Below are 27,634 nucleotides of genomic sequence, written 5' to 3' on the forward strand. Positions count from 1 at the left end.
TAGTGAGGCCTCGGGGGGCGGGCCGCCCGGTGCTGTCTAGCTCGCGGCTCTATGGCCGCCGCTCTGGGCGGGCTCTCCGTGGCCGGCCGCCGCCGCCGCCGGGCCGAGCGGGGGGCTCGGGGCTGAGCCGCGGCCCGGCCCCTTCGGCCTCTACCGGGACGGGGCTGCCGGAGGAGGCAGGTGAGGGGCTCGGGGGGGGGGCGGGTGAGGCCTCTGTGGGGGCTGCCCCGTTGTGGGGGTGTCGGAGCAGGGGGGTGCGGGTGAATGTGGGGCCCGTGAGGTGATGGAGTCGTCCCTGAGGGTTATGAAGGGGCTCTGGGTAACGGCTGTGGATTGGGGGGGTTGGTTTTAAGGGGGGGGGGGGGGTGCCAGGGTTTGGGGGAGAATGGGGCCGCTTGGACTGGGAAAGGCTGGATTTTGGTGGTGGGGAGATGAGGTAAAGGGGCTCCCCCATGGGAAGCGCTTTGCAGGGTTCCCTATGGAGGGCCGGTGAGACTCAGGTGCAGCTTCTTTCCTCTGATTTAGAAAGTGGAGTTGAGAAACTCATTCCTTCTCCAGGTAACGCTCCCAAAGGCACTGCGAGGTTCAGTAGGTTATTCTGCTCGAAACGCTGTGAGAATGGAGGGGTTCTGCATAAGCACCAGCCGTCAGTAGAGCCCTTTGCTTAAACCGTTGTCTCTGGGCGTTTACAGCGTGTCTGAAGTACTGTGCTTGGTGGCAGCGGGGGGGTGACTCCTTGGTGACAAGGACCCGAGTTGTTCCCTTCAGGACGAGCTGCTTCTGCTGGAGACAGCAAAGGGGAAGCCGTGCGAGCCCTCCCTGCACCACGCGTTGCAAAAGGAGCTCGGAACACAAAAGCGCTGGGGTGTTCTTCGGGACGCTTTGTCCTGTGAGCTGGTCAAGGTGCTTCCCGGTAGCTCGGTGTGTGACTGCAGGTTGGTGACTGTGAACTCCCTGCAGTGGTCCGGGCTGAGCCTTTGCAGGGTGAGACAGGCTGTGTCCGACCCGGTACTGCAGCTCTGCGTCCTCACATCCTGTCCTCAGCACCTGTGTGTTGGGTTTGCTGTAATACACAGAGGGAAACCTGGGTGTAATTAGGTTTAGGTTACCTTCCCGTCCCTTATAGGAAGAGTGAGCTTTCATACACAGGCAAAGCAGCTAGGGATGAACGTGCTTGATGTAGTGGCTGTGTGATAAATAAAGTGTTGCACTTGGGAGTTTCACGTGTTTCAAGCACTGCGAGGCTGGTCTGGCTTGCTGAGATACCATAGAGGTGAGTATAACGTTAAAGCATTCGTAGGGATGTTTTAGGTTTATGGTTCTTTGGTTTAGATGTATTCAGGGTAATGTTTAATGTGAGATGTGAAAGGATTTGTTTTGTTTGAGCTCACTTCCTCCTCTGTGGCTCAGAATGTGTCTGCCATGGATGGCACAGCCTTGGGAGAGCTGTTTCGTGGCAGCTTTCTGGCCTTTCTAACCTGATTATAGAGTTGGTGAAGAACTTGGTGGATTTGCAGAATGCTTGTTAAATTCTCCATTTCACTAGGATGGGAAGTGACAGTGCTGTAAGTTGGTGGGTTTGGTGTGTTTACATCCTAGTGGGTTGTATTTCAAAACTTGGAAGCCCACATTTTAAGATAAATGGTCATTAAGGCATGTACATGGAAAAAAGCCCAAAAGAGTATTAACCTTTTGTTGTTTCCACTGTTACCTTGTTTTTCCAGAGCTGAGAAGCAGAACAGAAAGTTGGGATCTTGGAAAGTTTCTCATGAATTCCAGATCCTTGTATTTACCTACCTCTCAAATATAAAGCCAGGTTGGATGGGGCTTGGAGGAAGCTGCTCTAGTGGAAGGTGTCCCTGAATGTGGCAGGGGGTTAGAGCTGGATGAGCTTTAAGGTCCCTTCCAACCCAAACCAGCCTGGGATTCTGTGAAACCCTCTTAACTCCTCAGCACGTTTTGTGTTCCCAGTGGTGGGGAGCAGGGTCTTGTTTTCATTCTTTGAAAACATAATTGCTTTTGGTAGAACATTTGGGTCTAATGAAACAAAATAATCTACTGTGGCTGCTGTGTTTTCCATTATGGGACAATTCTCTGTGCCTGTGGGAGCTCTGGTGGAGGGTTCCCGGCTGCAGCGCTCGGTGTTTGCACATCCACTCCGCTGGTGGCAGTTGAGCTTTTAATTAAAAGCTGATTGCCTTGAAATTGCTGTTCATGGCTTAATGCTTCATTACTCAAGTTTATGCTGGATTGGATTAGCTTTAAAGCCATCACTTAAGTATCGTGTTTAATTGTAGAAAAGTAGGCTTTCAGTGAGGCTTCGTCATTCTTGTTGGCAGGTACATGTGATTGGGCTCTTGGGAGTCAACTTAAACTCAGAGCTGAATGCAATACTCTGCAGTGAGAGCACAAAGGAACAATATATCTAAGTTATATTTTGGGGCTGGTGGTCACCAGTTGTGTTTCTGACTGAAATCTCTCTTCTTTTCTCCAGGCCTTCAGTTTTGTCTGCATTGGGGTTGACTTTAGTGTTGTGTTTTAATTCGGTTTTTAGCTTGTGTCATTCTCATGTGTTTTTATACAGGGTTTGTTGTTTCTAACAACTCGCACTGTAAAGTCTTCCATCCTGCTAGAGCAGGATTTGAGTTGAATTGTCAGCTCTATATATAGCAGGGTTATTAAAACTTGGGCTTTAGACTTTGAACCAGCTTTTGAATGGTGAAAGGGTGTAAGCAGATTTTCAGCCAGTCATCTGCTGTGGTGTTCCTATAGCAGTGTGTCTGCCCCTGAATTGCCTGGACGTGTGCTGGAGGCAGCTGTGGAGCTAGACAGGCTGTGTCTGACCTGGTACTGCAGCTCTGTGTCCTCACATCCAGCCAGGTAAAATGCTGTCCTCAGCTCCTGTGTGTTGGGTTTGCTGTAATACATGGAGGGAAAATTGGGTTTAATTAGGTTTAGGTTGCTTTCTCATCCCTTGTAGGAAGAGTGAGTTTTCATACACAGGGTATCTCAGAGTGTCTCTTCTCTAAAGCATTTGACCAGTCCTGGGGGATACAGAGCCTGTTCCAGGGATAAGGAATTCGAAAGTACATTCAACCAAGAACTTGGAGCTTAATAAACCACTTTGCAGCAGAAAGATAATGTGAGATGCAGCTAGTTGTGTGCACTGGTTTGGACACAACTGTGTGTGAATCCATGCTGACTAGGACAAGAGGACCTTTTGGTATGTGGTAGTAAAACCTGAGGGAATTCAGTACTTCTCTGTAGTCTGAGCCCTGAGTACAAGCATAGCATGGCTTTAAACTACCTGAATACTGCTGGTGTGGGCTAAATGCTTGAGTATTGATCTAAGTGTTACAGTCAATGCTATGGTAAGGTCTGTGCTGCTGTGATTTGCATACACCATATGTATTCACGTGGTGCCAGTGTTTCTCCAGCCCTCTTGTGACTGCCCACTTCCATTGTGAAATTCCAGCCAGTCTCCTGCTCCCCAGGGTAATTCCAGTCATTATTCTTGGTAGCACCTATCAGTGTCTCCCCATATCAAACTCCTTTTCCTCCACTTCCCAGACGCTGTCATTATGAGAAGCCAGAAATTAGTACTTTGAACTCCCACTAACTGGCATTCAGGGAGCATGGAATGCTTCGCAGGGGTGAGTAAGTGCAGTCTCTGTTTCCCAGGTGGGGAGAATCACATCAGCACTGAATTGATGTCAGAAACAGAACTCACCTGCTTGCCAAGTCTTCTAACCCACCTGATGGTATGGGCCCTCCAGATTTATTACTCAGTCTCCAAAGAACATTGCAAGGTTGAAAAATGACACTTTTCTTTCAGAAACCAGAGTATGACAGTCAGATCCAGAGTTAAAACTCTCTATTAGTTTCTCCCTTCTTTCTCAGCCGGAGCTCAGAGCTGATGGATGGCTCTGAAAGCCCTTTTTGGCTTTCTCAATTTAGGTTCCCATAAGGGACTTCCTTTAAAAAGGAATTGTTGTTTTCTGGGGCACTGTTTATTCTTCTGAGTGTCCATAAAATCTACAGATTCTCCATGTTAATTGCTCTTGAGGTTTTCACTTTACTCCACAATATTAATTAGGCTTCTTCCTCGAATGCCCTCCGGCTTCTCTGCCACATAGTCTTCGAATAGGAATTTCCACATTGTATTTCAGTGGAGACTAGAGTATTAATTTAACATCAGCTCTTTTTACACTGCCACCTTTTTATTTCTGTTCAGGAGGTTGTGGGATATGCTTATAAGAATAAATTTAAGCATCATGTGCTTTGGATCTTTCGGCTTAGCCTCTAGACAGATGTTAAGTGAGACTTTAAACAGGCAAATTTACAGTAGTCTCTTCTGGGAGTAGCTTGTTGCATAGTAACCTCTACTGCAGAAGGATAGTTCCTTTGGGCATTATGTGTTCTACACGTACACATGGATAACTCCAAATTGCAGTATCACAAGTGGCATCACTGAATCAATGCCACTTGCAGTGTGCCTGAGCTTGTATTGGTTTGGCTTGTTCCCCAAATGAGGTGGAAACGGTAATATTGCACCCCGTGGAATTCCACACGGAAACTGATGTGCCTCTGCTTTCTGTTGATGTCAAAATACCTTGCTCAGAAAGCAGTTACTGCTGGGTTCCATGTTTCATTCACCCATTACTTTGAGCTCTTCCATGAACGTGTTGGTGCTTCTTCGGACTGTGCCTGAGCCAAGGTTACGTGGAAATCTGCTGAGCAGTGGCGTTCCTGGGAACGGAGGGTTGGAGAGCAGCAAGTTAATCCTCTGCTCTAGTCTGGTGTTACAATAACCATGGCTAGGCTGGAACCGCAACTGGTGCTGCTGCTCTGCTGCAGTGAGGAATCCCTTCTCCATAGGATTGCCTTAGAGTTAAAATGAAGCGTTGATTCATCTGGTGGCATAGATTTATTTATAGATCCTTGGATTTGATAATCTGGAGGACAAACAGGCCCGTGGTTTGCTGAGCAGGTTTTTAAATGTCAACTTAATCACTGAAAGAAGGCAAATGTTTTCCTGGTTAGATTAACAAACCTTTCTGACTGCACCCATGCACCCTCTTCCTATACATGCCCTGTATTCTTGGCTAGCAGCAGAGACGGGTAAAATGTCAAGCCTGATAGATAGTTGGAGCTGGTTTTTGGTGGTTAAACAATAACGAAACTGTTGTGTGCTTGCAGGGAAACACTGCTCCCTGTGTGCAGACTCCGTCCTGGAGAAAGTTTGAATTGTTCCAAAGAAGGGGCATTTCTAGAATGCAGCTTCTGTGGCCAGTTGCACAGCTGTCTAAATGACTGCCTGTCTTGAGGCCATTGCACAAGCATTGCAGAATAGTTTGGAAACAGTTTAGTTTTCAGATTCCACGGAAAGTGTAGATTTCAAAGGCCCTTTGGACTGTCTAATCACAATAAAAATAGAAATGGAAGCTGGTGTTTCTATAGAGGCCGATTTATGCTCTCGGAAACGCAGGTTTCTTCCAGTCAGAGGCTGATACTTGCATTATTCTTACCTTGTGTTTCTCGGATTGAAAGGCTTATCAGTTGTTGCGTGTGATTGTGCATTTCCTTGTTGGCTTAGTCAACTCGAGCCTGTCCTTGTGCATCCTTTTGTGCAAAGGGCTCTCGGGTGAGACGATTTAGATCTTGTCTCTTACGCAGAAGTGAGAGGGAGTTAATGCAGGTATTTGATTAAAAAGCCCCAAACCTCAGCCTTCCTGTTGACAAACTTCTTGTTCTTTCTGTTCCTGTTGTTATTTAGAACTCTCGCTTCTTGTTACTTGCTTCTCTGATGTGAAGACAGATCACAGGCAGAGTGTGAGATGGAAATAACTGAGGAATGTCATCCTAAGTGAAGGAAGAAATTCCTGAAATGAATTGAAATATGTTGCTCAGCTCGCTGCTGGAGCTTCACGAGTGCATTGCAGTGCCGACAAAGTGTGCTTAGAGAATGCAGTTGGAATTCAAAGCACCAGTAAACGACTACTTGTATCCAGCAAAGTAATGCAGTTAAAAACAAAGTGCTTGCAGCATTTCTTGTTATCTGCCTTCAGAGACAACTTAAACCTGCAAATAGGTTTATCTGATAGTCATGAATGGTGCTGATACCATCTCTGAAGTCTTCTGTGGGTGAAAACCTATTTCAGGATATTCCAAGTGTGTCTATTTCAGAGGTAATATGTAGCACATTTAATGCAGTTTTACCATTTTTAGCTTGTTCACCTTTTGCTGCGTTAAATGCCATTTGGATCACGTTTTCAAACAACATGCTCAACTGCATATAATGAAGCCTTTTCATGAACGGAACATAGGCCAAACCCAAGCCAAGCTCATGAAAGGCTTTACTTTGTCTAAGTGAAGTAAGATGATCGTTCTTGGAACGAGGCCTGTCTCTTCATCAGTATTTTCCAATTGGCGTGCTGCTCAAAACCCAAGTAACTTGGTAAGGTGTTGTTAGGGAGGCCTGAGCTTGGTTTTTTACTTCTGGATGTGGCTCTTTATAATGCAAGTTCAGGCTTTTCTTGCTCTGTCTGGAATAACAGATGCAAGCTTGAAATTAAATCTGTGATATGTGGTAGTAGTTCCTAAAAACTCCCCCAATCAAAGCAAATGTGAGGAAAAGGCTGTGAACTGTTACTGTCTGCTTGACTGATCAGCTTCAATCCTTGATGATGGAGGAAAAAGTCTAAAATTACTTACTGAACCTTCTGAGCTTTGAAAGAAGGGAATTTTTACAACATCCACCAAAGACTTGACATCTAAAATCCGAGATGCTTTTCTAACCAGCAGTGTGACAGCGTGCTGCCTCCTTCAGACCTTATTCTTGTGTCAGGTACCAAGAATGCCTTTTTTCTTATTGACAAGGCCACATTTGGCAGGGACACTTCTTTAAAACATTAAAATACCTCATTAAGTAAAAACAAATGTATGGGGCAGTATTTTATTCTGCACGTTACCTTAACTTTCACTGTGAATGGGTAAAAAGTTCAAACAAAGCCCAGCAAAAGAAGGACAAAAACCCTAATGGGACTTGCATTGTCTTTTGCACTTGTGTGAAACCTGAAGTTGCCCTCAAAATCATCTTGTCTTGTCCTTATTTATATACATTTATGTGGTTTGTGACGTTAAAATGTCAGGAAGCTCTGCAAACGTGCAAGGAGGTTCTTTACTGTGAAGGTTTGCCGTGCCTTACTTCTGTGAGCTGTGATAGCTCTCTGAAAGTATTTAATACCATTATGATTACAGTACTGCTTTGAAGAACTGAAATAGTAACCCAGTTCCATTCCCTGATGAGGTATTACCTGTATTTTACGGGTGGAAAACTGGGGTACAGAGAATTGAATTGGCCGGATGCACAAGGCATCTGTAACAGAGCTAGAAACTGAAACCAAAAATCCTCAGTCTCAGCTGTCCCATGTTATTTATCCCATTACTAATCTGAAATTAATTACCCAATGCATTCTGGTGAACTTGAGGTCTTTTTGTTTCCTTCTTAATAGGAATAACTGGATTGTGTGTGTGTGTAATCAAACCTGGGGCAGTTGCTGCTGACCTATTGAACTGAGAAAAGCAGAGCTCAGAATGGAAGCAAGTTCATGCTGATGTTAATGGTGGAAAAGATTGTGTCACAGGGAGCTTCTTAGCAGCAGAACTCATGTCTGCTGGTGCTGGAAGGCCAGATAAGCTGTTACTTGTTTGGGATCTGAGAACAGATCCCAAAGGTTTTGAGGTTTTATTTAAAAACTGAGTGTTCCTTGTTGTTAAAGGACGAGACAGCAGAGTGTCTGTTCCCAACTTCCATGATAGTTGGTAGGGATTTTGTCTTAATGCTTCAACACCAGGATTTAATCTAATACGAAGATCTCATCTGTCAGTTTACAAAGCAAGCAAACCCAAAGGGAAAGAAGCGCTCCTCCCAGATACAGGGAAGCAAAATGAGAAGGTGATGATGCTGCTGTATGGCAGACATTGAGAGAAAACAATCTGCAAACCCAAGCAAATTAAAACCACCCCAAACGAAACAGATTTATTGGTTTATAAACCCCAATGATTTCTGGAGCACTGACTCACCGTGTCTGAATGCTTGGGCTTGCCAACAGCCATGAACTGAAATGTGACCCTGGTCTGCTTGTTGGCGTGGGCCATATATGGGAAATTTCCTCTTCATGACAAAAGTGGGGAATCCAGAAGATGCGGGTCCTTAAGGGCTGTTTGAAGCTTTCAGTACCCAGGATCCTCTCAGTCTTTAAAAAGTAACTGTTTTGTACAGGTTGGCTCCAACAATGACTGCACGTTCATCAATCCTGACTTTCTGCTTTGATCACCATAAGCTGCAGCAGTTTTAGGTGAGTTGTGCCTTCGGCGATGTCTTGTTGTGCCTCTGTTGGCAATTCACACGCATGCTTAAAATGCTTGACAAAGGATCCTAATATTCTGCCATAATGTATGTATAGAGGTGTGGCAATAAAGGAAAATTGCCTTTGTGGGAGGTCATGGGTTTTGTTCCAAGAGACAAATGTTTACTTTATGGTTCGTACTGATGATGTTGGTAAGCTCCTGCGTGAGCTCCTGCAGAATCTCCTCGGGATCTTACCCTTCAACTCAGCAGCCAAAAATCTGGGATAAGATGGCTGTTGGGTTTGTTCATGTCCCAGTTTAAATTCCCAGCCCAAATTCCAGTCTGCATTGGCTTGGGTTTACTAGTCCTTAATGTTCTGTAGAGATTGAGGCTGGAAGAAGAGGCGTGGCAACTGAACATAGGTGGGGGTAAAATCACCAATTCAGAGTCTTTCTTGCCTAGAAACAACCCCTGTAGATGGTTGGAAATGAACTTTTCTACGACGTAGCCTATGAATGTTGTAAGTAGTTCATGCCAGTCCTACTGACAGACACTAGAAGGCAAAGCTTGAACTTTTCCTCGGTTTTCCAGCTCTTTTCCAGGGCTGCATGCAAGTGATTTTGAATTTCAAATGCTTTTGTGCTAAATGGAGGTTGGCATAAAAGTAATAGTTAATATTTATGGAAATGCTTTAAGAGTGCAACTTCAAAGTGTCTCTCAAAGTTCCACCTGTACCAACTTACCTCAAATGAGGGTGGGGTATTTTTCCTCATGCTCAGATGAGATGACTAAGCCACAAGTGAACAGACTTTTTTATTCCCGTATCTTTTGTCGTCTCAGTCACAAAACTGCTATTCAGGTTTGTTGCTTTTTAGTGCTGTACTCAATATCCCAGACCTTTCTTTAGCTGCTGACAAACTCCTGAGTATTTCTGTGGTCTGGGAGAGGAGAGCTTTCCACGCTGTTTCAGATGTGATGTATGTGCTGGTCTTTGTACATGTCTACCAAAGGAGATGATATGCAGTTGCATTGGATTCTATTTCAGCACCTAGTTTGGATTTGAATTCAGATGAATTTGGAATAGGCATAGCTAGGAAATGAGTCTGCAGTGTTTGTACTTGCTATGATGTGCCTCAATTATATACATTCAGATATTTTTTCAGTCTAGCCAAATAAAAACGCTCTTTTTTCAGGCTGCAGTTAAACAGGTTAGAGGTTGCCTGCCAGTCTGCACACATCCTTGTGGCGTGCAATTTTGCTCCACGTGCGCTTTCCCATGTGCATGAATTCCATGGGGTTTAGGTTGAATTTTAGATTAACTCCTGAAATGGGGGGGGAGAGAGCAGGCTTTGTGTGTGAGGAATTTTGAGGCTATCTTTGATTTCTGGGGGAAAATAGAAGGAAAAAGAAAAAGTAGAAGTTTGCTGTTTAAAAATAAAGCTGAAGCTTGGCGTAAGAAGTAGTTTATGGGATTTCCAACTGGTGGTGTAGCTTATCAGCAAACACTCAATTCTGGGTGTCTGAGACACAGCGATAGCTTTAAAGTGTTAGTGCCAACTGCAGTCCCAGTTGCATCCAAACCGAATGCGGTTCTGACTGATGCTGTACCACCTCCAACCCAAGCTCAGCTGTTGGATGAGTAACACTGCAAGACTGAAGAGTGCACTTAGAACTGCCTCTATTTTAGGAATAAATGCTTTAGAGTGCTTTGTCTCCCTGAATCCTTGTACACCAGGTGAGATAAGGAGTTTCTGTGCCCGTTGCTGCAATTTGTGTTGAGATGCTTCCTGAGTCCCGGTAGATTGGGGGTAAGGGCTTTTATAAGCTTGAGGAGCTGTAGCTGGGATAATGCCTCTTTCTCCTCCATTCCCCTGCTCCATATGCTTGTGCGTCATTCCAAAGATGAGCTGTTGAATATGTAAGTTATCCAGTTGGAGAGAAACCTTCTGTCACAATGAAACAAGATGTGCAGCTGTCTCATAGGCCTCTTGGGCCAAGGAGTTAAATGGAAATATCTTGGTCTCTTTAGCTGAAATGGGAGCTCTAGTGATGTGATGTCAAATTGACATCCTTTCTCCTCCCCTTCTCTCTCCAGCTCCCTGCATTCCCCTCATTTAGGCTAAAAGAATCATTAAAGCCATCCAACAGTGGTTACCTTCTTCCATGGTGAAAGCTGAGGTGATTCAAAGCTGTTCCTTGACGTCCCTGCTGGAACTGTGGAACTGCTCCTGCTTGTTTGTAATATCTGAATGCTGAAGTCATTTACTTCATAGCAGCTCTTTGCAGCAGAGCAGAAACTCAGTTTGAGCAACCTTCTATTCTGGGCAATGTAGAACTTGCAGAGAAAGTGAGGTATTTGTATCATTATGAGGAGGAGGACTCACTGAAAAGCTTATGTTGAGCCTTCAGAGACCATTTCTGGCTTTCAGGTGGGCACGGATCCAGCTAACCTCCCCCAGCTATTGCCACGTGGCTGTCACAGTAGGGTGTTCTAGGTGGGGTTTGAGATGAAGTCTGGAGAGGATGGAGTGGCAGCCTCCCTCAAGTAGAGCCGGTTAAGGAAGCGACATGTTATTTAAATTCTGATTTAATTTTCAGGTTTTAATTTAGCAGTTTATTGCTACGTATCAAATGGTAATTTTAGCAGCTACCTGCTGCTTGAAAAAGCAATCTGGCTGAAAGTAAATCCCAGCAAGGCTTGTGATGGTGTGACTGCACAGGGCAAGAAATTCTGGGTGCAAGGCAGCACTGACCATTTTCCCCATAATGGAAAGGATGGATTGAAATGGACAGTGATAGTCCAGGGTTCCTGCATTGCTCATTGCTAAAGTATTGACAGAGAGCTGCCTCTTTGGTGTGTGGGATGAGAGACAGAGACACTCATACACCCATGCAGGGTGCTAGGAGGGTGGGAAGAGTAATAAAATGGAACACTCTGGCATCTTATTTCTACAGAGATTTCTTTCTTCTGACTTGGTTCACGGTCTGTATTAGAGCTGACTTAATTTTTGTCTTGCTGATGAGCAGCTCACTAGTGTGAAAGAATGCACTGGGGTTTTAAACTGCTTTTCAGCACAGCAGGAGAGTGGAAGGGAGATAGTGACAGGAAAAGGGGGGATTGCTTTAAGCTGAAAGAGGGTAGATTTAGGTTACTATTGGAATGAAGCTCTTCCCTGTGAGGGTGCTGAGGCGCTGGCACAGGGTGCCCAGAGAAGCTGTGGCTGCCCCATCCCTGGCAGTGTTCAAGGCCAGGTTGGACACAGGGGCTTGGAGCAAGCTGCTCCAGTGGAAGGTGTCCCTGCCCGTGGCACGGGGTTGGAACTGGAGGAGCTTTAAGGTCCCTTCCAACCCAAACCATTCTATGGTTCTATGATAGTCTGTCTGCTGTCACAGCACATTATTTGGGAAGGGGCATGGGAATAAGGAATTAAAGTGGACTGGGTAAGAGAAATCATTTTCTAAACCTAGTCACCTGGTTTCATTAACCATGTTTTGGTTTGGGTTAACTCACTGGAAGAATGTTGCTGACTTGCAACTGAAAAAGGCTGTTGTTGAATTTCTGTCTTGGCAGATGCCTGCAGACCTCATTACAGTTAGTAGCCAGAAGAATGTTATATCTAAATATTTCTCAATATATACAGTGCAATTTGGGGTCAAAACAAACAGTTTATATTGAGCTAATGCGCACGCCAGGTACCCAGCTCCGTTTGAAACAAAAATTTCCAAGCTTCTCTTGTTGAAATTGGGGAAAATCATTTGGTTTTACTGTGCTACAGAGGAGAAGGTGGGTGAGTGTTGAGTTCAGGTGCGAGGCTGGGGGTCAAATTAAGGGGTCTCTGCCTTTGGAACGAGCTTCCCTTCCAATGCTCTATAATCACACCGCTTTTTGAGACCACTGTCTCCAGTTTACAATGAAAACTGCAGCTCTGGTTTCAAAGAAGGGTTGAAGTTTAGATCCTTTGTGCTTGTAACATTGGTGGGATTTGCTGATGGCAAAGGCGAGTTCACTGAACATCTGTGTGTAAATCTTCCAACAAACAGAACATCAGCAAGTGCTGCTGCGAGTAAGCTTGCAGATGACTGTAACAGGGTGCTGCTAAACACTGATAAAGCTGCAGAGTGTTCTGGAATAAAGCTGCAGAGTGTTCTGGAATACCCACTGTACTTTTTCCCCCATGTATTCAAGAACTCCAGTTCTTAATTTTCCTCTCATTTAAGCACATTTTCTAAAGGCTCACCTTGTAAATGATTTACTCCGATGTCAACCAGGTTCTAGCAATATAAAAGGATCTTTGTCTGCATGATGGTTTCCTCTGTACCACGTAACTGAAGTTACTTCTGGTACTCCTCTTGGAATCAGCAGTGATTGAAGGCGAGAGCAGTTCAGTGAAGCTGTGTGTGGCTGAACTGCTGTGGCCCCATTCCAGCTTTTCCCTGCGCTGCTTTGCACCCTGCCCCAGCGGACCACGCTGTTTACTTTCTGCTCTGTGGGAAATGGATGTCACTTCCTTGATTAAAATGCTGGTGTGCAGCCAAATCCTCTCCCTTTTGGGCTCGCACGATTGGAGGAGCAGCGCACCTCGTAAGCACACGCGCTGCTGAATCCAGCTGTGTGCCACGCTCCTGGATCTGGATGTGTTGGGATGTACTGCGACTCCTGGCTTCTGGGACGCCTGGCGCCTGCACGTGGAGGCTTTTGGAGGCATCTCTGAGGTGGAGAAGCACAGATGCAACTGTGTAATGCTGTTAAAAAGGCTCTGAAGATGGATTACAGGAAGGCACAAGCTGAACCATGAGCCACGTTGTGTCTTCATGCAATGGGGAAGGTCTAAGACGGTGTACGGGCATGGGGTGCCAGTGTCAGCCTCCTCTGTCCATTGGAAGGAGCCAGTGGATGTGAGCTTGGAGATGCTATTCAAGTGCAGCTGCTTGCCCTGATGTGCCTGATAGCATAGGCACTTTTGGGTGCTCGGAAGCCACAGAGGCTCACCTGGATACCTGGTTCTCACTAAGCTCAGTGCAGGTTACCTGAATGCCCTGTCCTCTGCCTTCGTAGCTGGCCAGTTTCTCACCTGAAAATCTTTAGACTGGCATCCAAGTTGCTGATCAGACTGGTGAGCAATCGTGTGTTTGTCTTTGTAAAGATTACTGGGTATTGCATACTTAGATGGTGAGAGACATGAAATGTCTCAAAGGCACAAAACAAAGTGGCAAAATGTCTCCTCCCTCCAAAGGAAAATTTCAGTCTCTCTTTTTCCACCTGTTCACTCGTGTTTCCAGCTGTGATACAGTGCTGATACTCACTGTTTTCAATCTGTGCGTGCTGTCACCTTAGGCACATGTGAACTAGTACCTTTACTCATAAACACATTGTTTTTTCTCTCCTTAGATAAAATCCTTATGTGCTCAGTACAGCAAATGAGGTTTATGTGCTTTGTGACAGCCAGGGCTTGCTCCTGCTCATCATTTTCTCATGCTTTGGACTGGTTCAGACACCACCTGTGCCAGTGTCCTGCTCAGACTGGCAACCTGCCTCCTTCCCCTTGCCTCCTGCATTTGCTGACTTCCACCTGTCCCGACATATGGTTGCTCCCATTTATCATAACTCAGGTCTGTGTGCCTGTGACATGGGCTGATAAAAATAATGCTGCATGCATAGAGGCCATTTGAGCAGATTATAGCTCTGTTATCGAGTAAATACTAATTTCTGACCAAACAAGCTGTGATTACAAATTGGAAGTAGTAGGTTATTAGTGAAACTAATTTTAGCTAGGCATTTCTTATCAGTGCAGGTTTACTGATAAATAAAGAAGTAAATTGGAGCAATGAGCACTTATGCTCATTTGTGCTATTAATGAGGCACCAAGATGGTTAAGTCATACTTTAGCCATTTCAAAACAGCATTAGTGAAAGTCTGATCTGATTAACTTTGCAGGGATGCAACATGGATTAATAATAGCAAAATAATAATTTAAGAAGTGCTTTTGCAAGACAGAAAGTATTTTAGAGCCACGCTGCCCTTTGCTGCCTTCCTGAACAGATTTCAGTGATCTTCCAGCTACTAGAAATGGCAGAAACTGCTGCTTTGGTGAAGAGTGTTCATCCCAGCCTTAGTGTATTGCCTTGAAAGTTGTCTTACCACGGAACGTTGTGGAGGCCACACGGTGGATAACGGGTTGGGTATGGGCTGTTGTGTAACATCTGTATTTGAAGCACACAGCCCTCCCTGCAGTCTGCAGGTTGGCAGTTGCCTGGTGTTTGACAAAAGAGAGAAGACTGAGACATTCTGCAGTAATCTGGCAACTGCTGAGAAAAAGGAGAAGACAGTTTGGGATCATTGGGGCGTTCTGAAACATGAGAAGAAGGTAGTTAAAGAGGATGGCCAGTGGAATGATACGGAAAGAGGAGTGTGATGGTTCAGGGAGCTAATAGAAAAGAAGCTCCTCATGGTGAACAGTCTTCCTCCAAACTAGGAGGTGCAAGGGCAGCTGATAGAGCTAATGAGCAAGTATTATTGTAGGGGAGCATGCCCTAGCACAGCTGCTGTTTGTCTTGCATCTCCCTCCCTTTTTGGCATCCTTCTCCATTTGCAGTAGCCTCAAAGGTCATCAGCCCTAGTGTTCCAGTGGTTGAAGGCCTCTCAGGAGGAGGAGAACTTGTTGTGGCTTGTCCTCATGTAGGAGCAAAACCAGCTGCCTGTGGGAGCTCAGTTCCTTTTGATCCCTTAACTCAAGTGTCTTGATGGTGCTACTGCATTCCAGCCCCCAGATTCCTGAGCAGTCATGAAAAGAAGCCACACACCGTCCTTGAGAGCTTTATTAGGCAGAGCTGGAAGCTCCGTGATTGAGAGATGTTCTTTTGCTTGCTGTAGTCTCTGATTGTTTGTACTCTTGGGAAAATAAAGGGAAATTTTATATTGGGACATAAGCCACAGTTTTCCTATAGAGCCAAAGCCTTCGCTTTGATAGAAGTGCACAAAGCATATGTAATAAATCCTGTACATAGATAGGAATCTTTAGTACTCCAGCTATTCTCACTGTACATTGCATATGTAGTGAGAACCTGAGTTCAAAGACTTTTTAAAGTGGCGATGGAAAGTCTAAAACTCCAGGCTTGCATTATGAATACCATCTTCAACAGGAAAAGTTTGATATCACCGGTGTTTCCTGCAGAATGAAATCATACTTGCAAATGGACGCAAAGCTCTTGGTGATGTATAGATGATAATAAAGGGATGGTAAGATGAATTTCACTCTTCTGTTAAAATCAGTGAGAGAGTCACGGCATTCAAAGCTCCTTACTGGAAATAAAGGGGAAAAAGGCAGCGCAGCAGAGCATGATAGAGAGCTAGCACTGCTTTGCCCACAGACTGCGGCAAGCAGCTCCCTGCCTTGTCAAGTATTTATGGGATTTCTTCTGGCTTTTCCTTAAAGAGACTCAATAAGAAGATAAAATGGTCTCGCTTCTCCAACCCCAGCCCAGCGTGATGATTGCCGTGTGGGTGGATGTTGTTGATCTCCTGTCTCCACCCTTGGTGAAGCTCCTTCTCCCTTTGCTCTTGCAGATGCTCCAAGCACAACATGCAGTTACGATTTAGGGCAGGTACTCTTTGGCTGCCAGAAGTTATCTACTGAGTGCCTGCCATAGAGCTTTCAGCTTCCCAAAGCCACGTTCAGCTCCAGAGTCAGGACAGTGATTTTCTGTGGCTCCTGTTGGCCAGTATGAACAGGATGTCCAAGAATAATGAAGACTTCTGATACCAGTAATGCCTGTAACATGAAGTCATACCACTAAGTCAACATCTTTATTCAGGAAGTTGCTTGAGAATTCCTGAAACCTCTGGTGGTGTTAACTTTTCCAAACCAACATGTTAGTAATAGGTAACTCTTGGAGCACAACGAAGAAGTAGCTCTTTCTGCTGATAAACTTTTTTGGCTGGGCATTTATTTGTCACTTCAGTGTAACTATGGAGCTCCTGGCTCTGTGCAGCTGCAAAAGGCTGACAGGCTTTATACAGGGAGGTGCTCAAACTCTGCAGCAGCTGTAGCAACAGCCACCCATCTGTCAAAGCGTTGCTTACAGCAGTTACCAACTTCTGGATGGTGCTGCCCGCATAGCTCTGAATGGGTAACAAAATAAAGAAGGGAATAATTAGGCCGTAGCAAACGTTGTAGAGAGGTCGAGGAAATGACATCCTGAAATTCCACCCTACCAGTGCTTATTTCCTCACATCTAAAACTGATTCTGTACAGAACTGCTCTTGAAGCAGCTGCTGAATCTTGCCTGCATTTCTTGTTGTTGTCTTCGTGCAGCTGTAGGTAGATACAGAGATGTTTTAGCATCTTAAGCCTCAGTCGTACCCGCTTAAGTAGCATAGCTGGCAGTTAGTAAAGCTTTGCTGATCTGGTGGCAGCATTTGAAGTCCCCATGTAGCATCTACTGCATGTTGTGCTGGTGTCAGTGTGTAATTCTTGCTTTTTAGCCATTATAGTCTCCTGGGATTTAGGAAATGGTAGCAGATACCTACAAAATTAGAGGCAAAATTAGCACAATGGCCACTGTGTAGGCAGAGGTGTGTATATGAGCTTCTTGCACTTGTATATGAGCAGTCTAAGCTGGAGCACGCTGTGTGCCATGGTGAGAGATGGTGGTCACTCACCTTGGCTGGCAGGTACCTTTCCATGTGCCTGGAGGAGATTCCCACTTTGTGTAAGAGCTGGTGGTGGCACAAAAGGAGCGTGGGATGCCTGCTCCCAGCACAAAGGATGTGCTCAGCAGGAACCCACCGTCCTGAGCTGCTGCTAGAGAAGCGAGAGCTCTCTGCTTCTGTGTGGCCGTCAGTGTCAGCACAAAGCAGTTGTCAGTGGAGCATCTTTGTTGGTGTAAGTGCTGCATGTAGGTAAGCTCTCACTGAAACATACACCTGTATGCAGAGGTCCTCAAAGAACTGGAAGTGGTGCACCCAAGTTGTGTGAATGGCTGTTCGTGTTTCCACGTGCTCCTTTCTCTTAAAGATGGGAGATACCTTTGGGAAAACATTACAGAGCAGAGGCCAGTCCTGGTTATTCGTTGTTTATTTATGGACATTTCCCTTCCATGTCTTTGTAGCTGGGCAGGATTAAGGTTCTTCTAAAGCAACATCTGAGCCTTTTATCAACCTTTTCATTTCCTGGCAATTACACAAAAGTACAACTCCAGCTGAATGCTGAGCTCTGTCTTCTTTTATCCTGCTCTGTGTGCTCCCTTGTGTTTTTCTTCCCCACGTTTGTCATGTTGCAGTGTTCCAGGGTGAATTAGTGGGCTGTCTTTTTTTTTCTTAAGAAAACAAAGTTTTAGGGGCAGGCAGCAGCGTTTACGTATTCTGTTATCGTGGGTGGCCTTCGGTTTGTAGGGGTCCTTGAAACAGGAAGGCAACTTCACTGGGGATGCAGTTTTCCACTGCTGGGGAGGCTGGGACTGTGCAGCTTTCGTGTTGTTTAGATTTGCAAGTCCTAGGAACAAATTAAACCTCCAAACAGCGTAGTTTTGCATAGAAATTCAGGATCTCTGCAATAGAAAGGGGGTATTAAGTTCTGAGTGGGGACCGACAGCTTGCAAATGAATGTGCAGAAGGAAAAGGAGTCATTCTTTGCTGTATAATATCTAAAGTATGTGTTTTGATTGCAGTGCAGAGTGAAAGCAAATGCATGAGAGGTTATTTCTGCTCATGGAACGCTTCTCTCCATGTATTAAGCTCTAGTTGCCAGTCTAAGTGCAGATGATACTGCAGCACTGCGCACATCAGTTACATGAAGAATTGTTCGTCGTGTCATGAATCCATAGAGTTTCACTTCAACATTAAAATGTGCTGAGCCTGCAGGGTAGAGTGCATTGGTAAGCTCACCATTGTGGGCTTTCAAAGGCGTATGTCCACTCCCATGACAGCAGCAACTTTGACGAGCCAAATTCAGCTACATTTTGAAAGGATTAAAGATGCCACTAAAGCTACAGACACTGGAACAGCACCAACCTGCAAACCCTTCCCAATTCAACTCCATCAACCCAAAAGACTTAACACAGCTTAAAAAAGAGAAATCAACAGAACAGGATGTTGCTGTGTTATACCAGATAACCTTTAGGACTCATACCAGCCCCAATCCCTTAGGAAGCTGGAGTTTCACAGTGGCAGTAGTTACTGAGGGAAAGAAATGAATTGGCTGTGTAGCTGAGAGATGTTTCATTTCCAGAAGTTTATAAAATGGAGCAGTTGCTGAACGCTATCAGTGGTGGAGCTGATTTTTAAGACATAAAAGAAACATGGTCCAGGAACACCAGTGTGAATACAGAAACGCAGAGGAGGCGATTTGTATTCTCTTTACCAGTAAGCGATGACACGTGGGGTATGCTGTAGAAACTGAATGCCCAGATGCATTCCGATTTCTTTGTAAACTCCCAAAAGCAAGTTTGCAGCAGGGTATTTCTGGAATACTGCTGCATGGGTGGTCTTCCAAGGCTCCAGAACTGCAGTTCACACTGGACTGTTAGGCTTTTAGGTAAGCGTGTATCTTTCTCTCTGTCTCTCTCTCATTATTTGACTTGCAATAAACCCCCAAGTGATTCTATCTCAAATGCAGTTGTTTTCCCAAGTATGTTACGAGAAGCTGGTGTTTGAATTTCTCATTATACTGACATTTACTCGCTGTCTGATGGCTTAGCCTTGTAATGGTGCAAATTCAGTTGAGAACTGGCGTATGTTAAATCAGCGGCTCCACTGTCCTTGTCTCTTAGCCTTTTAGGTTTGTATCTGTAAATCTGGAGAGGATTTAGAATAAAACCAAACACTGTCTATGATCCTGCTGCTGATCTTCTTTAAACAATGGGCGAGACACAACTCCTGCTTGCTTTTCCCAATGCACAAAACTCAAAGTATATAAGGTTTACGTGGAATAGACACAGCCTGTTACAGCAAACTGGATCATAGTCTCATACAGGCAATTGGAACATAAAATTGATCATATCTTCACTGTAATCTCTTAACTCTAAGGAATTCCAGTGATAATTCCTGAACTTTAGTTGTCCTTTCTCACCAAAGGCTTTCCATGCTGGACTGGGTGTGTGGTTTTTGCATGTGCTTGAAAGTTAAAGATCAAAACTTACAAACACACTGTCAGAAACGAATTGACGGTGGCAAATTCAAACAGGCATTTTATGCTTTGCTCTCCCTTTCGCTGACAGGTTGTTTCCCATGTCCCTTCTAACGTGACTCTTTCCCTCTTTCAGTTACTATGTGGGCAAGCTGCTGTAATTGGTTTTGTCTGGATGGCTCACCTGAAGAGATGCAGCCGCAGCCAGAGCAGGGAGCCAGAGCCCAAGCCTATTCCAACCCTGGGTACAGCTCCTACCCATCTCCAACCACTTCAGAACAGAGCTGCAAAGCCTGTGGGATGCGCTTCGACAGCTCCTCCAGGAAGGTGAGTTGCAAATGTCTTCCCTGGCACTATGATACGTGACTTCCATTTAACAACAGAGCCACTTTGAAGAGTGCACGTTAGCAGCGTCTGATTTAAGGGCATTCCCTATGGGAAAAGACAGCTTGCCTTTGCTTCTGTCTTTACTCATTCTTTCACCCTTAGCAGGCATAGTTAAAGGTGACTGGAAATGTGGTAGTTAACCTTCAGCACACTTGGCTTTGCCAGGCTCTGGAAGAAGAAAGCCAAACTGCTTATGACCATTTGAAGGAGCATGAGTTGGACTTGAGTTTTGAAATAGATTTAAAAGCACTGATGTCCTTTCAATTAGTTGTGGCCAGAATTTTAGTCATCCGTTTGTGCTTCCAGTAAAGGAGGACCTACAGTTCTCTTTTCCAGACTGTTGTTGCTTAAACTAAAAAGCATAGAAGTTTATGGAGGGTGTGTGTAGAAGAAAGTTACAAAAGACCAAATCCATTTTATCGTGCTTGTAAAGCTCATTTATGAGCATATAGATACCAAAACAATTGTTGCCACAGGACTTTTAGTTGGGCAGCAGTCCCTGTCTAGGGCATTATTTGGCCATGGTGGTTTCTATAATGCTGCTTGAAAAATGGTTTTGTGTGTAAAGTTGTTCAGTGTCTGTACTCCGAGGTTTAAGTGTCTTACATACACAGTCATATATTTTGGGTATGTAAGGATGCTTAGGCTTTTTCTGACAGTAGGCAGGTTCTAGGGCAGCTGGAATAGTGCAGTCACTGCACGTCACTCCATACACTGTGTCATCTTCAGCATTGTCCTCATTGATGTGATGTGCCTTCACAAACACTTGTGGAAGGAGTTACTCTGGATCCAGTGCTTCCTGTTGAGCATAGTAGCAAACAGTGGATGTAGATGATTCTGCTTTTGAAATGATAACAATTCACCCAGTTAAGTATGAATTATACAGCAGCAGTGCTGGACCCATAGTCCCATTTTTCCTTGTATCTTCTGAATTCTGTGTTCTGTGTAAGCTGTCTTTGAAGCAATGTCTTGGATAGGAGCAATCGCTACTGTTCCAGATACGTGAAAACATTCTGACTGATCGGGGCTAGCTAAAGCTCTGGTGCACAAATGTACCTTGTAGAGGATCTGCTGAAACAGTTCAAGACATTCTGCCCCCAGCAGGTGCTGTTCTGTGCAACTTGGCTGTCAGCATAACTGGGGCAGGAGAGTACAATGTGTGCTTGTGTCTGAGCTGCTCCCATTCAGGGCAGGCTATCAATGAAAAGGAGTTTGAGGCTTAGATTCAGTATTGTGAAGGGGGGCTCCTGAACCTTCATTCCACCTTCCTTCTGCCACCACAACCACAGAGCAGTGATCTCTGGGACTGACTTGAGCTGGGTGGCAAAGCTCAAACAGCTGCTGGGAAGTCTGCTAGAGCTCCTCCACCGCTCCCTGCTCTCCAGCAGAGAACTGAATACAGAACTTAGAGAACACTGACATGCTTGTGGCCATGTTAATTCTTTAATGCTGTTGATCCGGACTGAGAAGTGTATGAGATCTCAGTCTGCTGCAACAAGAGCATGGAAAACTCTGCAGTCTCTGCCAGGAGAGTCAATACCTTTGAACTCTAGTGTCCAGTTAATGTTTCTGCTGGAATACAGTGGACAAAAATGAATTCCTTCTGCTCTGGTGACCATAAGGATAACCTAGATTCCTTTAAAGAAAACCAACCCCCAGCCCCAAAGCAGGATGGTGGCATGGGGAGAGCCTGGCCTTTTATCCTAATTGTACTGGAATTATTGTCCAACATGGCACCTACTAAAAGGGTCAGGGTAGGGGACATTTGAATGTACGTATGAGACACTCTTAAGTAACTGCTGGAGCATCTTTAAAGGATGTAAAACTTAATTGCGGGGGCAAAAATCTCTGAGTTTTTTGGTGTTTTCCTTCTCTTTGATGACTTCTGACCTTAGTTTTCTGCAGCAAACCGCTTCCCCCAAATCTTTCCAATGTAAACCGAGCATCCTTCATTTCCCTCTCTGCTGCTAGAAGGCTGTGGCAGGAATCCTCAGGGGATATGTCACATTGTTATTCCTTCCTCCCCCATTTTCTGATTTCAGTGCCTTCCATTGGCTGACATTTTCAGGAAGATGCTTTTCTTTGCATACTTACAGGAAAAGCTCTGGCAAGCTGGAGTGTAAGGTTAAAAAAACCCCTGAACAACAGTAGCTGTAGTGAGAGCTTGAACGTTGGCATTCCTTCTTTTATCCTGCATACAGACGAGAGCCAAGTGTATCAAAGCCCCATCCTGGTATCTCTGGGAGACTGGCTGTGAGAGCAACCAACCAGGAGCAGCTTCCACTCTGGACAGGCTGCTGATTTGAAGCATTTCACTTGGGTTTGCCCACGCTGTGACTGTCGGTGAGCATCAGTCAGAAGTGGCCTGACCTTTTCAGAACAGGTTTTCATTTACAGCAACATTTGGAAGTAATCATTCTGAAGAGACTGGTGTCTTTAAAGTTCAGCAAATATCTCAAGAGCTGTAAAAGCTGCTTAATGCTGAGATGGTTCCAGACAGCTTCTGTGCGTGTTTAAATACTCAATGCTTAGGTACAGGCTGGGGAGCTTGTTTCCTCTGAAGATAAATCCTACTGGTGAACTGATAAGCCAGAGACAGGCCTGGGTTTATTTTGACTTCTCAACTGTATCATTTGATAACTAAGGCAGGCTTGTGTTATTACTGTTAATTGCTTCCAAACCCCGTGCTGGATAATGCAGCCCTTGTTCTGGGCTTGCTTACGTGATGTCTAACCATGTAAATAAGTAGGACTTCTCTGGCTGGAAGGTCCTTGGCCACACAATGGTTCCCTTTGGAGTGTGGTGCAGGCTTCCCCCTGCCCAGAGCAAAGCAGGGCTGTTTGGGGTTTGGTTGTTTTCTTCCTCAGTTCTGATTGCTCCCTTGTCACAGATGGAAGGTTGAGAGAGGGGGAGTGTTGTCAATGGGGTTATTTCCCATTCCTCTGCCTTTGTGCAATGCCTGTTCCCCTACTCTAGACATGCACACAACCAGTAGTTCTTGTCTCTACCCTGAGTGCTCCTGCAATTGTAAGGTCAGAAGAAGACAGGCAAATACTAATGGGCTTCTATTCTAATGACCAAGTGAAGCAAAACTTCTCAAAATGGGTATGTGGAAATTGCCCTTCCTTTCTTGCTGTGTCACTGATGGAAGTCACTTCTACTTGGCAGGCCCCCAAACAGCAATCTGGAGATGAGGTTTCAAGCTTGCGTGACCAGAGGTTCTCTTTGTGGTAGAAACTTTCATGTCTTAAAATGCTTAGGCAGGAAATGGGGATTCTTTCCACTGTCACTGTAAGTTTATTACAGGGTCTAAATGAGAAGCCTGTTGGTTATAATTGTAAGGGGTGTGTGGGGCAAGGGGGCTGCCAGGGGATCAGAAGGAGCTCATGTAAGCAAGTAGTGCATTTCCACCATTAGGAACATCTGCTTGCTTTGCACTGTGAAGTTAAAAACGTTCTTTAATCAGGAGAAGCAGCTCATGAAGCAATATTTCTGTCTCTGAGTTGGTATTTGTTGCTTCTCTGCTCACATACACTACACACGTGTGTTTCTCCTGGCATGGCTCCAAAGGCTCAGGATGTCAGCATTTCATAGAGGTGCTTGTCTTCTGCAGCACTGAAACCAGTTCTTTCTTCCCTCTGGACTTTTTAAAAGGCACGCAGTGGGGCTGTTCTGCTGCTCTTCCTATTGGAAAACGTAGGATTTGACTTCCCACTTGAACAGCCAAGTGTCTGCAGAAGTCACTGTGGATTGGGAGTGCTTGGAAATGGAGCCCTGAGTGAGGAGACCAGAACAGGGTAAAATAGAGACATTGACCAACAGAACTGAATCTGTAGAGATTTAAACACCCGGGGCCTGCTGTTTCCAAACCTTCCAACACGTTCTGCCTAGCACCTAGCTGGCACATGGCCTGCCTGGTATTTTCAGCAGAAGCTGGCTATTTTTGTTGCATAAATAAATGTTGGATTCTTTGATGTCTGTCAGACACTCAGCATTGCCGTTTCCTTTCCCTCTTATGGCAAAAAAAAGATTCATTCAGTGACTGCAGCAAATTGAGGAAGGAAAAACCAAGGGGGAAGGTCACTCATAGCAAGTATTACATTGATGAAATGGAGAAAGGGTTTTAAGTGGTTCCCTCCAGTGCCAGGGCTTTCTTAATTTGCAGGGGTTTGGTTGTTTTATGAAGCAGTGCACAACTAGGTGTAATTTACTTCAAAGTCTGCTGCCTCACAGGTATCTCCTGATTTCACCTGTGCCTTAAACTGCATGAACAGGTCCTGAATAAGGTGCGGAAAATGCCTGTCGTCTGAGGGAAGAGGCTAAGAATCTAACTTTTCATTCTGGGTAAATGGGGGTTTTCCTGTTCTAGGAACACGAGTAACAAACTGGATGCTTTTTCATAAAGCAGGAGGTTTTGGTGATGCTTTATCAGAGGCTGTTGCTTCCTTTGCCTTTCAGATGGAAGGGGAGCGCTGCCCGCAGCTGTCGCGCGCCTCTGTTGCAGGTCATGGATGGGTTTGATTTTGTTTCCTTCTCGTTACCAGCACGTCTGCTTGGACTGCAAGAAGAACTTTTGTACGTCCTGCTCCAGCCAGGCTGACGGTGGTCCCCTCCTCTGCCACCTCTGCCAGCGGTTCCGAGCCACGGCTTTTCAGCGGGAGGAGTTGATAAAGATGAAGGTGAAGGATCTGCGAGACTATCTGGCACTCCACGAGGTATCCACAGAGTTGTGTCGTGAAAAGGAGGACCTGGTACTGCTGATTCTTGGCCAGCAGCCTGTAATTACCCAGGAAGATCAGATAAGAACAAATCCATTTCATACTAGTGCCTCTGGACAGCAAGGCTTCGTGATTCTCCCACCAACCGGCCCAGCATCTTCTACCTCACATGATGCGTCTCCAGGGTCTGCAGATCCCGTCTCAAGTTCACTAGCTCAGGAACATGAACAGGTACAGTCTCCAGCCGGAAGCATCTTTTGCAACCTCATTCCTCTCTATTTTTGGATTAGCTACTGAGGGTGCATGAGGTTTTCCAGGTAGATGTGTGGCAAGAAAAGTGTTATGTTATACCTGCGTAAAAAGCAAGGAGGGTTCTGTATAGAACAGATGACAAAATACTTCTGTTGTGTTTTATACGTGCTCTATTTGGGTTTGGTTTTGATTTTGCAGTGAGAACTTTGCTTTCTTACAGAGTGATTAGGAAGCAAGACGAATTAGTTTGCACTGCCTTGCTGTGTGTAAAACTGACTTGCTGTGACGTGGTTTAATCCCAGCTGGCAACTAAGTACCAGCAGCCGCTCACTCACTGCCCCCTGCCCCTCCCTGGTGGGATGGGGAGGAGAATAAGAACAAGGTAAAACCTGCAGGTTGAGATAAGCACAGTTTAATGGTTGAAATAAAGTAGAATGTAATAACAATGATAATGAGAAAGAGAGGAATAAAACTCAAGACGGACAAGTGATGAACAATACGATTGCTCACCCCACACTGACTGATGCCCAGCTTGTCCCCAAGCAGCGATCAGCCCCCAGCCAACTCCCCACAGTTGCTGTACTGAGTCTAATGTTCTGTGGTATGGAATATCCCTTTGGCTAGTTCAGGTCACCAGTCCTGGCTCTGCTCCCTCTCGGCTTCTTGTGCAGCTCCTCACTGGCAGAGCAGGAGAGACTGGAAAGTCCTTGATTTTGGGTAAGCGCTACGTCGCAACAACTAAAACATCGGTGTGTTATCAGCGTTGTTCTCACACTAAATCCAAACCACAGCACTGCACCAGCTGTTGGGAAGAAAATTACCTCTATCCCAGCCAAAACCTCAACATGCCACCACCAGCTTTGATGTGCTATTCCCATTCTACACTATGGAATTTGGTGGGCAGTGCTGAACCTTCACTCGGACAACTCCACCACTGTTTTGAGATGCGTTTCCTCTGGTGCTCTGGTCCAAATGTGCCATTGCCACTAGATCCTCTGTGGCTGATTGCTGTGGTACCCGATGGCTGTGTCACTGCTCAGATCTGTCTGGTGTGTTGATGTTGATGGCTTTCTGACAGTTGTCTGTAGGTCTTAGAAGAAATGGTTACTATTGTTGTTTAATTCATGTGCAAGACACAAGCACAGTTTAAAGCCATTTTGGAACTGAAACTGATGAGATGATTGCAGTACAGGTGAGGTTTTTGATGCCTTCTGCACTCAGACCAAGAGAAGGCAAAGCTGAGGATGTTATTCACTCTGCAGTCTGTAATGAACCACGGCAGGGGCATTGGAGCTTAATTATGTTTCATTGACTTTGCTTTGTTTGTCTTTCTGCTATCTGCTATGGAAAGTTTACTCCGTGTTTGACATCTGCTCCTAGTCCTATTAGGAAGTTAATAGGTGTCTTTAGTTCCCTATGGATCAAAGCTGTGAAAGTGTATGTACCTCCTGCTTCCTCAGCAGCTGTGTGTAGTGCCAAAGAAGAGCTTTCCTGGCAGGACAGTTCTCACAAATCATTAAAAGACCATTTCATTGCCTGGTTTCTGGCTATTGCCATTCCAGTTTTTACCAGCACATTCAGCTCTGTTGTCTTCCCTTACTGCCCCCGTGACACATGTCAGCTTGTCTCATTTGCATGACATCCTGCTGCAGCTCAGGCTCTTTCATCATTATCGTTATCCTCTTACTTGGTAAATATTAACAAGTCCCCACTTAGATAAGTAGGATGGTAACGTTACAGTCTCCTTTGTCATAGGGAAACCACAGAGGGGAACGGCAGCTGCTTGGGGGGGGGGGGGAGTCAGCTTGAATGACACTGCAGTTCCTTTAAGTGCTCAAAGCAGCTGCTCCTCCTCATCTCCAGCTTTGCTGCTGGTGGTCCTTCATGTGATATCTCCTGTTTGTCCAGTCCAGAACCCACCTGGAGGTATTTGTGGTTACTTGAAGATGACCTGTTGGCTTTGAGCTGTGTTACACAGAGCCTTGTACTGGCAGCAGTGTACCACCAGGGCTGTCATACCGTACCACAGCATACTGCCACACTGCAGTGCGCTGCATATATATGTGTGTGTGTATAAATTTGGTCTCCTCCTGATCCAGCCTCATAAGAACCTTATGTGGGATCTTGCTGTACAAATACTTTGTCAGGGCTTAAATAAAGTGAGGCTTTAAAGGGTCAGATGGTGATTTCAGTTTCAGAGTTTTACTTATTCTAAGCTTGGTTTTGTTAGTGATGCACAGGAAAAGCTTCCTGTGAGTGTGCCTCACTTGTACTTTGTGCTGCAGTCTGTGCTTCCAGTGGGCAGCGTTTGCAGTTACAGAATGATCCTCGAATCACTGAATGGTTTGGGTTGGAAGGGACCTTAAAGACCATCTGGTTCCAACCCCTGGCCATGGGCAGGGTCATGCTGAATAGTGAGTTTATTTCGCTTTGGACACACAGACGTGCTCTTGGTGAAAGCTTTATTTCCTCTTCTAGGCAAATGGTTACGTGCCTCCAAGCCAAGTTGGTTTGACAGGAGTCGAGATTGCAGCTGAAGCGCAAGCAGAGGAGGAGACTCAGGTTTGTGTGTCCTGGAATTAATAACCAGGAATACCAGGTTTTCAAGGCTGTATTTGCTGCCAGAGAATCATTACTGCAGAGAGACTGGGGGCTAACCAGTAACTCAGGCTGCCCACGGGCAGACCCAATCAGCCCCTTTCTTTGGCATCATTGTGTCCTCCACACGTGCAAAGAACTGGTGTTCTTGGACACTATACTAATAGAAATGACTTATCTCCATCCTAGGACTTGTGTTTCTG

The 27,634-nt window shown here is 45.3% G+C and overlaps 1 protein-coding gene across 5 annotated transcripts in view; it reads left to right on the plus strand.

Moving 5' to 3' along the window:
* The first annotated feature begins 87 nt into the window (after window positions 1-87).
* The window catches only part of RFFL (ring finger and FYVE like domain containing E3 ubiquitin protein ligase), a 30,170-nt gene continuing 2,623 nt past the window's right edge, over window positions 88-27,634 (plus strand). For 2 of the 5 annotated variants that reach the window (XM_057415478.1, XM_057415482.1), the window contains exons 1-5: window positions 88-180; window positions 8,285-8,360; window positions 19,613-19,803; window positions 24,408-24,812; window positions 27,312-27,395. In XM_057415478.1, coding sequence (XP_057271461.1) covers window positions 19,618-19,803; window positions 24,408-24,812; window positions 27,312-27,395 — 675 coding nt within the window. In that variant the 5' untranslated portion in view covers window positions 88-180; window positions 8,285-8,360; window positions 19,613-19,617. Of the gene's footprint in view, window positions 181-2,783; window positions 2,881-8,284; window positions 8,361-13,100; window positions 13,468-19,612; window positions 19,804-24,407; window positions 24,813-27,311; window positions 27,396-27,634 lie in introns of those variants that run through there. The other 3 variants (XM_057415479.1, XM_057415481.1, XM_057415480.1) reach the window with 3 other exon arrangements.

The sequence above is a fragment of the Pezoporus wallicus genome, unplaced genomic scaffold (assembly GCF_028554395.1).
Source record: "Pezoporus wallicus isolate ANWC-B61680 ecotype Strahan unplaced genomic scaffold, APGP_CSIRO_Pwel_v1 contig_7856, whole genome shotgun sequence".
In the NCBI taxonomy this organism is placed as follows: Eukaryota; Metazoa; Chordata; class Aves; order Psittaciformes; family Psittacidae; genus Pezoporus; species Pezoporus wallicus.